The sequence below is a fragment of the Rhipicephalus microplus genome, chromosome 3 (assembly GCF_043290135.1).
Source record: "Rhipicephalus microplus isolate Deutch F79 chromosome 3, USDA_Rmic, whole genome shotgun sequence".
Lineage (NCBI taxonomy): Eukaryota > Metazoa > Arthropoda > Arachnida > Ixodida > Ixodidae > Rhipicephalus > Rhipicephalus microplus.
This window is the reverse complement of record NC_134702.1, coordinates 199,949,931-199,965,325: the sequence shown is the minus strand read 5'-3', so window position 1 is coordinate 199,965,325 and position 15,395 is coordinate 199,949,931. Positions and strand designations below refer to the sequence as shown.

Below are 15,395 nucleotides of genomic sequence, written 5' to 3'. Positions count from 1 at the left end.
TCGAATGGGTTCCGATTATGCAACCGCCTTCTGCACTTGAGGTGAGGCTCACATGTACTTCAACATTTTTTTTCACTTGCTACTCACAAATGTAAGCATGAATAAAACACACCAAACACTGCAGTATAGGGTTTCAGGGCATTTGCTTTTAATCAAAGGACTGACGAAACATCTAGAGTGAAGCCTAAGAATTCTTTGTGATGCGATGCTGAAGGGGTCGAAAAAGCCACGTTATTAAACTGCTAGGCGACGATCACCGCATAGCAGAGTCAACTTGCACTCCGATAAAAGCTCTTGGGGTAGCTAAAGGTCACTGAACAACAAACATATTTGCTAGTATATTTAAATTACCCTAAACAACTAAAGATCCCCTCTCCTTGAGGGCTCGCGTCTTTTCACTCAATGCATTTTTCAGCGCCCCCTCGGTGCCTCACTCAACGTCGACAACCCTGGATATAAATACGGCCCCCCAAGCGACGGTGATTAATGGGCACGGCGGCACCCGAAGCATGCAGAGCGCTAATCCCTTCTTGTATGTCGTACAGGTGAGAAAACGCTACGGCGAATGCATACGTTCTGACTGCCTCTTCTTGATTGTGCTGCCGTGCCCAAGGTTCCTTTGTGATCCCTTGTGTAACTTGTCCTGCTATTTGAGGGACCTGTTATTACTAGCAGGTGACGTCGAGACAAACCCCGGGCCCGACTTAAAACTAATTTCTCAACAACTAACGCAAATCGCTGGTGATATTAAAAAAATTAAAGAAGAACGACTAACCGCTATTGAGTCCAAATTAGAAAAACTGGCTGCCTTAGATGAAAAAATACTGGACTGCACCACAAAAGTTTCCGCCTTAGAAAAAGTAGTATCAGGCCTAGAATTAAAGCTGGATGAATTAGAAAACCGGTCAAGAAGAAGTAACTTGATAGTGTATGGCATCCCTGAGGATGAAAAAGAAGACGAGGAATCACTAGAGCAAGTAATAAACAATACAGTTGCGAAAGGTGTTCTGAAAATTGAACCTGTTTCAATCGAAAGGATACATCGGCTCGGTAAACCGAGCTCGAACAAAACTAGACCAATAATTTTCAAACTCCTTGATTATCGAGACAAAACAAAGATTTTGAAAAACTGTCATAAACTAAAGGATACTGACATATCAATTAGTGAAGACTTTTCCCAGCGTGTGCGTAATATAAGGAAAAAATTGTGGGACTCGGCGAAACCAAATAAGAAATCCGGGCAAAAGGTACATCTTGTCTACGACAAAATTAGTATAGACCGTATTCTTTATCGCTGGGATGACACTGTAAACGATAAAGTGATGATTGGCGAGGCAAAAAATCCCTCAACTGGAAAAAAAAACCTGCCAAGCGACGGGCCGGCGTCTCGCACTCGAAACCGCCCCAGTTGATGTTTATAAATGTGAATTGCCGAAGTGTCTTAAACAAATTAGAATCTCTTGAATGCCTACTTCTCGACCTTGAGCCAGACTTTGTTGCTTTAACCGAAACCTGGTTAAATAATGACATTTTAGATAGTGAAGTAACGCCCCCAAATTACAATATAATACGGAAGGACAGACCGACACGAGGCGGTGGAGTAGCGTTAATGATAAAACGCGAAATACAATACACTGTGCTGCCAGAGGTTGAAGGTGTAGAAGCTGTCTTTTTGAAACTAAATTTTGGCCTTCACACAACAATTGTGGGCTGCTGCTATCGCAGTCCTACTTCTGGCGAAGATAGCATGCAATCGCTCTACAACTACATAGAACAAAACATACAAAGCGCAAGATTCATCTTGTTGGGTGATTTTAACCTTCCTGATATCGACTGGCAATCCATGAAATTTCATTCCGCATGCTCAGATGTCCTTATCGACACAATGCTGCGATTTAATCTTCACCAAGTAGTCAACCAACCAACACGTGTCCAGGGAGAAACTTCAAATATTCTTGACCTTATATTCTTGAGTAACCACTTCCCAGCCGATGAAACAAAGATTGAAGTTATGGATGGCATATCTGATCACAAGCTCACTTTGTGCACTGTCCCCTTTCGTAATAAAAAAGAACCAACGAACATAAAAATTACTTACCCGGATTTTAAATATGCTGACGACACCAGCATACTAAATTATCTAATTATAAAGTTTCCGTCCTTCGAAGAATTGTCTAATGATAGTTCCACGACCATTGAAATATTATGGTCTCAGTTAAAAGAAATTATGCACCACTGTATTAATACCTTTGTACCTCTTAGAGTGAAAGAAATTAAGAAACACAACCCGTGGATAACACGTGAGGTAATACATGCGAAACGCAAAGTAAAGCGAATACGAAAGAGAATGACACGAAAACCCGGAGCAGTAACAGTAAATAATTTGACTGCTGCTGTGAGTGACCTAAAAACAAAAATCAAAACAGCGAAGAGCAACTATTTCACAAAAACGTTGCCAAATTTTCTAAAAAATTCCCCCAGCAAGTTTTGGAGCTACCTAAAGCCTGCAAAAAACAACAAAAGCAACACACCCCCGGAAAAAGATAACCCGATCACTGCAGACAAAATGAACAACTATTTCAAGTCTGTATTCACTGTTGATGACGGAAACATTCCAGACATCGACACTAGTGCGGAAGGTACCCTGGAACCGATTATTGTCAATGAGGCCGGTGTCATAAATCTCTTGTTAAACTTGGACACAAAAAAGGAGCAGGGCCTGACAACATTCCTAACATCTTTCTTGTAAGATATGCAGAGGTGCTAGCTAAATATCTGTGCGTCATGTTTAACAAATCACTATCAACGTGCTCTTTACCTCTAGAGTGGAAAAAGGCCAAAGTTGTTCCTGTGCATAAAGGAGGATGCGGAAATGATATATCTAACTTTAGACCTATATCCCTGACATGTACAATCAGTAAAATCCTGGAGCACATAATTCTTAAACAAATAACTGTTTTCCTAGAAGAAAAACGTATATTATCTCCCTATCAGCATGGCTTTCGCCGAGGTCTTTCAACCATAACCCAATTAGTGGAATTAACACATGAGGTATCCCAGAGTATTGACAACCAAAAACAAACTGATCTAATCTTCCTCGATTTTGCCAAAGCATTCGACAAGGTATCACACAAGAAACTACTTCAAAAACTTGAGGCCACCTTAGGAAATTCTACTGTTCTTAACTGGATCAAAAATTATCTTACTGATCGTACACAGTATGTGGAATTTAACGATGAAACCTCTGCTACCACCTCCGTCACATCTGGAGTTCCGCAGGGCTGTGTGCTGGCGCCAATTTTGTTTCTTCTCTTTATTAATGATTTGCCTACAAATATTAGGGAAAAAATCAAATTATTCGCGGATGACTGCGTGCTATATCGAGAAATAAACTCAACGGAGGACCATGTAGCTTTAAATAGTGCTTTACAAGATGTTTCCTGCTGGTGCCGTAAATGGCAGATGTCACTTAATGTAAACAAGTGTACAAGTTTATCAGTAAGTCGAAAAAAAACTAGGTCAAATTTTCTTTACACCATTAATGACATTCCCATAACTAGAGTGAGTCAGCATAAATATCTTGGAATCATTATAACTGAAGATCTAAGATGGGATGCACAGATAAGTTACGTTACTTCAGCTGCACTACGCCGCTTGTTTACACTCAGATACCGGCTTCGCCAGGCCCCGCCTTCTCTAAAACTGCTTGCATACACTTCCCTTGTGCGATCATTACTTGAATACGGTAATATTATTTGGTCACCATTCACAAAACAGCAAATCACGAAACTGGAAGGAATACAAAGGAAAGCTATGAGGTTCATTTACAACAAGTACAGACAGACAGATTCTCCGACTAAACTAATGAAAAAAGCTGGATTACTTACTCTAATGAATAGAACAAGGTTAGCACGTGCAAAATTCATACATGAATTAGTACATGGTCATTTAAACATTGATGTATCCGCCTATCTTACGTTTGATCAAACTAGAACAACACGCCAAAAACACCCAATGAGACTTAACGAATACTCCTTCAACACAAACTGCTTTAAGTATTCATTCTTTCCGTTAGCCACTAATGAATGGAATAAACTGGATCCGAGTATCTCCAGCACTACCGAATTAGCAAAATTTCTAACCCTTGTCGAAAATGAACTTTGTATTATGCAAACGGAATCACCTGGTTGATTTTAATATGTGTGTTCGTGTGAACATTGTACGAGCGAAGTATCATGTCATCATATTTTTTCTTTAAGCAATTTTTAGTACTGAATCCAGGTGAAGAGAAATCGCTCTGTTGATTCTTGAACATGTTTCTGTTTTTCAGTGTGTATAAATTTGCCCTTCCTTGAAATACTTCGCCATATTGTAGGGTAGTTTCTCATTGCTGTGATTTCTTGTTGTGTTTCTTGATGCATATGCCAATATGTCAACCAATGTGTCAACCAAGTCGCAGCATTTATTTTCTTCTGACAACTTTTCTTTACACTAATGTTTTATGCCTTCTTTGATCTGAAATTGTTAAATGATCCGATTCTGTTAGTTTCATTCTGTACTTTATCGCGATGTATGTCTTTATTGTGTACTTATTCGAATTTTTATATTCACGCCCTTCCTGCAAAAATCCCTGATGGGATTGGCAGTATGTCGAAACAAATAATAAATAAATAATAATAATAAAATGTCCCGATCACGCGCGGGAATGGCCGACACAAGTGTCAGATGCGGAAATGGAGGCGTCCGATAAGGCTTGAGCTACTACCTTCAAACTTCTTCTCCGATAAGAAGCGTGGAAGCGGGCTGCAGTATTTAAGAGCAGCTTAGGGAGAAGAAATAAAGCAGTTCTGAAGCAGCTCTGCAGCAGTGAAAGGGGAGTTACAAGTAGCCCTAGAGCACCACAAGATGTGTTTTGGAGCAATAAAATTTGGTTTCGCCATTATGGTAATTAGAACTTTTGCTTTGTGGTGAACACAAAGACATTCTGTGACTTTTCTTAAATATTTGAACTGTTGAAACAACCACCCTTGTCATATATATATATATATATATATATATATATATATATATATATATATATATATATATATATATATATATATATATATATCGTGATTAACGGTGAAGGCAACCTTTATTAGGCCCAGAAGACACGATGAAGCGACCACGCCCAAGGCACAGAACTTAGACAAGCCAAGTCCCCACAGCAGATGCAGATGACGACCACTCATGATGATGAATATGTGTAAAGATAGTAGATGTGCTTAATGAATGCCTACACTAACTTCCCCCCCCCACGTAAAAGCGGTCATCCTGACCGCAGTTCTTGGCCGCAGTTTAAAGCGAAAATGAACGCCGTATGAAAGGCTTCATGCGCGATAGATGGACTATTTCTGCTGCCCTGTAGCGGCGGTTCGTCGGAAGAAGAACGGGAGCTACGCGATATTTCACAGGAGACGTTTGCTCCAAGAGAGTGTAGGGGCCAATAAAACGTAATCGAAACGTCTCGCACAGTCCGGGACTGCGAATGGGTGTAAGAAGGAGGACTTCTTCGCCAGGGCTGAAAGACATGGCACGATGAGAGGCATTATATTCAAGCTTGCGATCCTGTAGCTTGGCTTCGGTGTTGACGCGAGCCAGCTGGCGACAATGAAGTAGACGAGACACGTATTCTTCACTTGAAGATGAACATGGTTTGACAGGCGCAGAGAAGAACGAAACATCGAGGAAAGAAGAGGGGAAGCGACCGTGCACGAGGTAGAACGGCGAGTAACCGGTTGTGCGCTGTACAGAGGTATTATACGCAAAAGTGACAAACGGCAAAATGGTGTCCCAGTTTCTGTGGTCGGGTTCGATATACATCGCTATCATATCTGACAGTGTACGATTAAAGCGCTCAGTCAGACCGTTCGTCTGAGGATGGTAACTGGAGCTTGTTTTGTGTGTAGAGCCGGATGCCTTGAGCACTTGTTCGACGAGTTCTGAAAGAAATACTCTTCCACGGTCGCTCAGGATTACACGAGGAGCGCCGTGTAGAAGGATTATTGCTCGAAGGATGAAGTCGGCCACTTCCGAAGCTAACGCAGAAGGAACGGGAGCTGTTTCGGCGTAGCGGGTCAGGTGGTCGACAGCTGTAACTATCCATCGATTGCCCGTGACAGTCATAGGAAGCAGACCATACAGGTCAATGCCAACTACCTCGAATGGTTGCAGGGGACACGGGAGTGGTTGTAATTGTCCACTTCGCGTTGATGTAAGTAGCTTGCGACGCTGACAAAGGGCGCATGAGGCAACGTACTTCGCGACACAGGTGGACAAGCCCGGCCAGTAGTAGTGACATCTTATGTGGTCATATGTTTTCTGGAAGCACATGTGTCCAGCAGCCATGTCGTGATATGTCTTGAGGACATGAGCAGGAAGAGAGCGAGGTAGAACGGGCACCCAGAGTTGACCATCAGGATGGTAGATATGACAGTACAGTACGTGGTTGTTGAGCTTGAATTGCGTCAGCTGTCGGCGAAGATGGGCGTTAGGGGGCCGGCAAGTTCAGTCAAGATTGTCTATGATGCGGCGACAGTAAAGGTCAGCGCGTTGGAGAGATAAGAACAAACCACACTCGCTTGGAGAAGTTGGGTCCACAGTAGCTAATGACGAAACATGTAGGGCCGAAAGCTTCTCGAGTGCGGCAGTGGCGGGTTTGTTAAGCGGCTCCGAAGAGAGGGGGCAACGCGAAAGTGTGTCGGCGTCTTGATGCTTGTTTCCCGACTTGTATGTGATCGCGAAGTCGTATTCTTGTAAGCGAAGAATCCAGCGACCAAGGCGGTCGGACAAGTTCTTAATTGTCGAGAGCCAGCACAAGGCGTGATGGTTCGTAACCACAGTAAAATGGCAGCCATGGAGATAAGGTCGAAACTTTTGTATCGACCATACGACCGCTAGGCACTCCTGTTCGGTAATGATATAATTCTTTTCGGCAGGGGTCAGTGCACGGCTCGCGTATGCGACGACTTTCTCACGTGAAGATTTGTCTCACTGTAGGAGAATTCCACCAATGCCTTGACCACTAGCATCTGTATGCAGGAGCGTAGGCGGGGTTTCGTCGAAATTGCAGAGGACTGGTTCGGATTTGAGTGCACACTTCAGTTGGGCCAACGCCGCTTCACATTCCGGAGACCACACAAAGGCGACGCCTGATCCGAGCAACTTGTGCAATGGTGAAGCTATTGAGGCGAAGTCTTGAATGAATCGGCGAAAATAAGAAGCGAGGCCGAGAAAACTGCGCAAATCTTTGGCTTTTTCAGAACGCGAGAAGTGTTGGACAGCGGAGATCTTGTCAGGATTGGGACGAATACCGTCCTTGCTTACGATGTCACCTAACACTTTAATCGTCTTGTTCCCAAAACGGCACTTTTTGGTGTTCAGCTAAAGGCCTGCGTTTGCAAGGCACGTAAGAAATTCGTCCAGTCGTTGCAAGTGCTGAAGGAAGGTTGATGAGAAAATAACGATATCGTCTTAATAGCACAAGCAACTCTACCACTTCAAGCCTCGTAAAATTGTGTCGATCATCCACTCCAAAGTTGCTGGACCATTGCAAAGGCCGAATAGCATGACGTTGAATTCGTACAGCCCATCTGGTGTTGAAAACGCTGTCTTTTCTTTGTCATCATTGTGCATGGGCATTTGCCAGTAACCTGAACGCAGGTCTAGGTTTGAGAAGTACTGAGCACCTTGCAGTGAATCCAAAGCATCTTCTATGCACGGCATGGGGTAAACATCCTTGTGGGTGATCTTATTAAGTGCTCTGTAGTCCACGCAAAATCGCACGAAGCAATCTTTTTTCCTTACTAAAACAACGGCGGATGACCAAGGACTCGCGGAGGGACGTATAATGTTCCGTTGCAGCATATAGGCTACATTTTGTTCAATGATGTCACGCTCGGACGAAGAGACGCGATTTGGTCGACGGCGTACGATGGAAGTGCCATCGGTCTGGATACGATGCCTAATAATGGGCGTCTGTCCCAGAGATGAGGAATGGGCATCAAACAATCTCATATGCTTTTGTAGCAAGGCAAGCAACTCATCTGTCTGTGAAGAAGTCAGTTCTGGACTAACAGTCGCAGCAAGAACGGAAACGCTTGATGAACGTCCAATAGAAGGAAGGTCAGAACACGCTGGCATAAGCGGGACAACAGAGACAGGTTGATATTCAGAAACGCAAGCCATTGTGGTGCCTTTAGGAATGTGAATTTTCTCAGTAGTCTGGTTTGTAGCGTAGAGAAGTCCGGAGCCATTGTGGAACCGCGCTAGACCTGAAGCAAGGGATATACCTCTTTCAAGACAGCGTGCAGGTGGTTGGACAAACACGTCACCAGAGTCGATCACATTAGAAGTGATGGCAACTATCCGCTGATGACCAGGTGGTAGCTCGGTATCTTCAGCAGCGAGCAAGGGAACGGGCTTGTCATCCGCATACAGGGCATGGTCAGTTTCCATCATATGAACAACCTTTTCTCGACAGCAGATGGAACCGTACGCCGTAGACAGAAAATCCCAGCCTAATATAAGCTGGTGGGCACACGAACTCAGCACAGCAAATTGCATAAAATGAAGAAGACCAGCTATGAAAACACGAGTGGTGCAACAGCGGCAGGTCTTCTGGCGTCCCCTTGAGCAGCGTGCAGTGTAGGTCTATCATAAGGAGTGGTGACTTTTCGCAGACGTGAGCACAAAGAACGATCAATCACAGACAAACAAGCACCAGTGTCTATTAAAGCGCCCACGTACACAACTTCTATTAAAACAGATATCGCATTATATAGACGCACTGGAGGAATTTCTGTCTTTTCATTCAATGCAGCTTTTCCTCCAAAAGCTGCAGAGGTTAGTTTTCCGGGCGTTGGTTGGTGAATTGCGAGACAGGTCGCAATAGAGACGTGGAGCGGCGGAGGGGTGAGGGTGAGTGGCGTCTAGTGGAGCGGCAAGAACTGGTTGGCTCAGATGTCGCAGTTGGAGACAGTGAGCGACGTAGCGGCGGATCATAAGGACGACGTTGGAAAGCGTACCAGCTTGTCCCATCATCCTGTCCGTAGGTGTCGAATCCATGACGCTCGTCCTGCTGACGCTTCCAACAGACGCGTGCAATGTGACCCCAATAGCCGCAGTAATAACAGATCGGACGAGGCGGCCGCCACGGTGGGTGAAAGGGCTGGCTAGGCGCACTCGGAGTCAACGAAGCCAGCGGGACAGGCGTCGAGTGTGCGGGCATCGGTTGTACGACGGGTGGTGAGCCAGCGAGGACTTGTGCGTACGTCGGCTGGAGTCGAGGTACTGGAGAGTCTACATACGCTGGCCCCGTGATGGACGCCAACTCCTCTTTGATAACGTCACGCAAAACAGTGATGGAGGTGGGACGTAAACTCGGTGTCATTGAGAGGCCAAAAAATTGCAGCGCTTCCCGTATAATCGCCCGGATCATGGCACGCAATGAGGCATCAGTCGTGGTGGTGTTTTCAGCGCTGTCCGGCGGTAACCGTTGGGATTCAAGTTCTTCTAGGCGTTCGCACGTGGCAACAACGTCAGCGACTGTAGTCGGGTTTTGAATGACCAAGGCATTGAACGCGACCGTGCCGATCCCTTTCAATAGAGGACGAACTCTCTCTGATTCAGACATGAACGTGCTGAAACGGTGACAGAGAGCAAGCACATCCTCTATGTACGACGTGTAGGACTCACCGCTTTGTTGCTTGCGAGCATCCACTGTCTTCTTCGCGAAAGCTGAACGAACCACCGGGGTGCCGAAAATTTGGCGAAGCTGTTGCTTGAAACGTGTCAAGACCGTAATGTCTGTTTCATGATTAAAAAACCATGTTTTCGCTACGCCTGTCAGATAGAAAGAAACCCAACGAAGTTTGGTAGAATCATCCCAGTTGTCAGTGGAACTCGCTCGATCGAACTGGTCCAACCAATCCTCCACATCTTCACCTCGATGTCCGGTGAACTTGGGCGGCTCACCCTGGTGCGCGGTGATAATCCACGATGGATAGGCCGCGGTAGCCCGGGCTGTGGAGGTAGACGCAGAAGCGCTGGTTGGCTCGTCCTGAGGAATGTTACCGGACACCTGGCACAAACGACGACCTAAGCGGAGCTCCAGGAGGCAGATCGGGCTGGGAGAGGACGGAAGATCATAGAGCACACTCCACCACTTGTGATGTTACGGTGAAGGCAACCTTTATTAGGCCCAGAAGACACGATGAAGCGACCTCGCCCAAGGCACAGAACTCAGACAAGCCAAGTCCCCACAGCAGATGAAGATCACGACCACTCATGATGATGAATATGTAGATGTGCTTAATGATATATATATATATATATATATATATATATATATATATATATATATATATATATATATATATAACTGTGGAACGTTACTACGATAACAAAGCAACAGGCACACAAATGAAACATTTTGGGTGGGACCATCTTGGTTGTTTTGATCACGTTTGTTGGCGCAGTGCTGGTCTAGCGCATGTCACTCACTTTGATTGAAACAGAGTACTTCGCTCAATTTTTAATAGACGCTTTTTTTTGAGCTCACGTCACCATACGGAACTCCGCCATTTTGATTATAACTGTTCTAGAAATTGAACATACTTAGGCATGCTTTACTTTTCAGAGATATTAAGCCTAGTTGCGTTTTCGGCATTTGCATTTTTTAGAACAAAAAAACGGCTCATATATTGGCGCGGTAACAAAAATAAATAGAAAGGAGCGCGTGAGGCATTACCATTACATTACTATTTGTCGCAATTTCACTCATCGCTCTGGCGGGGAAACATTTTTTTTTCAGTTTTTATGTTTCGACTGTCTTTATCGAAAATCTCGTGCTATGCTCGGTGGTTGCTCGGAAACTGTGCGGCAAGTTTTTTGCACGCCACTGCCGTCTAACAGCTTCGTTGTTAAAGATAAACTCCCATAATGAGGTCTGCAAACAAACGCTATCTTAACAAGGTTCGCGCATTTTGTTCATGTGACCCAAGATTCATGCATGGTGTAAGCACCATGCATGAACCGAAATACCCCAAGACTGAACTGCACGGATATGGTTGCGGCTGTGCCCTTTCTGTAACCAACGCGTTCTTCTCGGTCCGATAAGACTCGGCAAGATTTGGCATCGCACGCGCAAATGGATGTTTAGGTTCAACTTGGAGAAGCAGGCCGGATTGTCGGAGAATGGTGTAATTGATGTAGCATCTCCATCCCTGCATAGCGCTCAACTTCGCTCATGCTAAATATGGGCCAGCGCTGCAGATTCAGCACGAGAGAGAGTGATGTAAGCGAAATGTCAAATGCGAATAAAATTATCTGAAGACATGGTCATTGAGCTTTCTACCCAGAAGCAATCATTGCAAGGTAAGGAGGAAAAAATTATAGAAACTGAAAAAGTTGACACTTCACAGATGCCCCTCTGTATAGCTTATCAATTGTTATCAATCACAAATGCGCGGGTTCGCATCCTAGTCACGGCGGCTGCATTTCTTGGGGTCGAAATAAGGACACCCGGGTTCTAAGATGTAGGTGCACGTCCAATAATTCCACGTGTTCAAAAATTACCATCACGCTCTGCGACCTGCTGTGTAATCATGTTTTGGTATAGCTAAGTAATCCTCAGCAGTTGTTTTATATACACACACACACACACACACACACACACACACACACACGTGCGCGCGCGTGCGCGTGGTGATATTTTTGCGAATAGAGAGAGAACACAGCACTTGTAGGAATATTAACTATAATAACTAGGCTATGTCCAGTTGACGACCATAAAATTTCGCAAAGCAATGAGAAAGGATTGTGCCGTACACCCTATCGGATACAAAAAAGGGTACTTAGTGCCTTGGTGCCTTGGGCCCATTTAACCTGACCCCACATCAAAGCCAAAAATGTAAGGGTTACACGGTGCGATACCACCAGACATCAATTATTTACTCTTTAATTTGTACTTTGCCACGCGTAAGGCGAGAAATTTATGAAAGGGCACCAAGATACGTTTTAGGTAAATTCCCTATCAGGCTGCACCGGATGACTCGTCCCAAGTGTGCACTAAATATCGTACAGACCTATCCAACTTATGGTATGCTATTGCCCAGGCAGCTCGCGTTTGTGTTCACTTGCACAGTGGACCAGAGAACACCACAGAAAATGCGAAGCATTACACTTGAGAAATGGCGCAAAAAATGTCACAGTTCGTTGATAATCATTTTGGGTTCGTATCTAAGGAATAATATACAAGCAGGGAAATGTCTAAGCACCCAAGTTATTTCGACGCAAAATCTATTTATACGTGTTCAGTGACACCGAAACAGCTTAAGTCGTGTGGAAAAAATGAAATTTGCATCATTCACCCGGTACCATCGTTCATATCGTTTCCTTGCTTTACGGGCCCAGGCGCTCTCTTTCGTCGATGGCCAGTTGTTGATCTTCCGGTTAATTGTAGATAGCTGTAAATGACATGAACCTTAACAGGTAGCATTTGTACATCGTATTAGTGAACGTTCGTTATTTCAAATTTTGAACTCCGAGTCTTTCCAGAATGATATCGATCACATGAACAATGCAGCGATGATTTGAAACGCAGCAGCTCACGAAACTTGTCTCAAAATGTGGCCGGATTCAGTTTAAGTTTCACATATTCAGACTAACATTACTGATATAAATGTTTATGAAGCATATCTGATCATTAGGCCGTTAATTAGGAAGGAGGGTACCCTGATTACTTAATGTAATGTCTTTATATGGCAGTTCTAAATATATTTTTTCTTGGTTTATATATCTGCGGAACGTCAGTAACATGCCACAGGTGGTTGATACGTGTCGACCCAGAACCGGCGAGAACACACATGGGTAATCTGAACACGTGAGTTTTAAGAAAATTGGCAGATCTCAAGTAGAGTTGAAATCAATGATATGTGAAGCACGAATGGGGAAGGTGGATACGGTCACTTTAAAATCATCACAACGTTACGAGGCTAAGTTAAAATTGCCGTTCATTACTTCCTTGTCATGATTATTATATTTGAACGTGTAATTTACCTTCGTCTTCTAATCACTTCACCTGATACCGAATTTCTTATATGTGGAGCTATAACGGCTGCGAGCGCATCACGAACGTGGCATGCAGTCATGTTATTACATCACACGCACCTGATGCTTATCATGTTTGCAGCAGTCACATACCTTTGTCATCCATTGGGGTACCGTCATATCAGATTTGGTATTAGTGAAGCTAGCGAAACGACCACGAGGGCATCATGAGCGTGGCGTGCAGTCAAGTTCTTACATGAAACGCATCTCATGATTATCATTTTTGCAACAGTCACATACCTTTGTCATCCATTCACGTCACGTGATACCAAATTTGGTATATGTGAACCTAACAAAACCTCAGCGCGCGCATATGCGTGTGGCATGTAGCCATGTTGTTACATGACACGCATGTCATAATTTTCATGTTAGAGTCTGTCGCTTTTGTTCACCATGGAGTCATGGCATACCATATGCCAGTTTTGCAACATGTCATGTGAGCGAAACCACTGCAAAGGCAGCAAGACCGTGAAATGTAACTCATTACATCTATGACTTATATATCATGATTTTCATGTTATGACTTGTCACTTTTGCGCATCGTAAAATCATGATATGGCATAATAAATTTTGCATCAATACCAATCTCGAAACGGCCAAGAGAACTAGAAGTCGTAGGCGGATAGATAGATAGATAGTTAGATAGATAGATAGATAGATAGATAGATAGATAGATAAATAGATATATAGATAGATAGGTAGATAGATAGATAGACAGGTAGATAGATAGATAGATAGATAGATAGATAGATAGATAGATAGATAGATAGATAGATAGATAGATAGATAGATAGATAGATAAGTAGATAGATGCGCTCGAAGTCACTGAAGTTCGCTACGAAATGCTTCTCATTTAAAAAAGCTGACATCACCAGCGTTGACCCGGTGAAGGTAAAGAAAAAATGTCAGAGTTTCAGCAGGAATCGAACGCCAGTATTCTGCCTGGTAACCATGCAATCTACAACAGAGACACTCCAGGTCTCAAAGCCGCTTTTCAAATAGACCACAATGTTTGTGAAGCGTGCATTCGGCATGCAGTGATGACTGCCAATTTTATACCCATTACGTATGTACTCTTACATTGCCGCCGTCACGTCGGGTTAAGATAACCTGTAGTTAAACACCATCCACCAAAGATAATTGACAGTTTATATCAACCAAGAAACGTTGCGAACGTACCTGGGTAGTTTAATTCCAGAGCATTGAAAAAAAAAATTCCCCGCAGCTTCCCTCGGGGGAACACTGAGGAGGATGCGGAGCATATAATTGGTTAACGGGGTGTTAAAGTGCGACTTACTTGGGTCGATGGCTAAATTGGTTAACGTGGTTGTGAAATGGGGTGTTAAATTGCGACTTACTTGGGTCGATGGCTAAATTGGTTAACGTGGTTGTAGGAGGGGGTGTTAAATGAGTGAACACGTACACACGTATGCGAAAGGACGGCGCTGGTCGAAGGGACGTCGATCATTGTGTTTGTGGATTCGTTGGAATTCATTTCACCGCGACCTTGGACGTCGACGCGCCGTACAAACCAACCGACGAGCGGCAACTGAGCGAGCGAGCGCCGACCTTGAGTATATATACAGCGCGACGGCGCATGCACTGTCAGCTGTTGAATGTTCTCGAAGGAGAAGCGCGCGCGCGGCACAGATGGCGACGGCGCGACGGCGCATGCGCTGTCAGCTGTCGAATGTTCTCGAAGGAGAAGCGCGCGCGGCACAGATGGTGGACGACGGCGCGACGGCGCATGCGCGCGCGTCAGCTGTCGAATGTTCGAGAAACGGTGCGGACGGCGCGGACGGCGCACTACAAGGCGCGAGTATAAGATGCTTCCGCATCTAAAATCTGCAATTCCACGAAGTCAACGCGAAATGTAAGTGAAGCAGCAGGTCTTAGGTTCACAACTTCTACGTCCTTCTCGCTGAATAGTATAATGAACACACATGTGAACACACAGAATCACGGACGGACGGACAGGTGGACGTATTCACGGAAGATAGGACGCACGGATGGAAAGATGGATGGAAGGTGAATAGATGTGTGGACGAATATACGCAGGAATGGCGCGGGTGATCATGTTTATGCTGCTCAGTGTTTACACATATGCCTTAGTTTTTGTTGTGTAGGTATTATGTTGCTGGGCCTGATAGACACCAACTAGGTTGGCCCTAAGGAGCTTTGCCCTAAAAGCTGGCACCTGAAGCGTTCACCCAAAAAATGCATAGAATAAATATCCTAGTCCCAGC

The 15,395-nt window shown here is 44.5% G+C and overlaps 1 protein-coding gene across 1 annotated transcript in view; it reads right to left on the bottom strand.

Annotated features, from left to right (window-relative positions):
* LOC119159896 (uncharacterized) overlaps positions 1–15,395 on the bottom strand; it is a 150,341-nt gene that overhangs the window by 15,064 nt on the left and 119,882 nt on the right. The window contains exon 11 of the mRNA XM_075890662.1: positions 12,411–12,506. Coding sequence (XP_075746777.1) covers positions 12,411–12,506 — 96 coding nt within the window. The remainder of the gene's footprint in view (positions 1–12,410; positions 12,507–15,395) is intronic.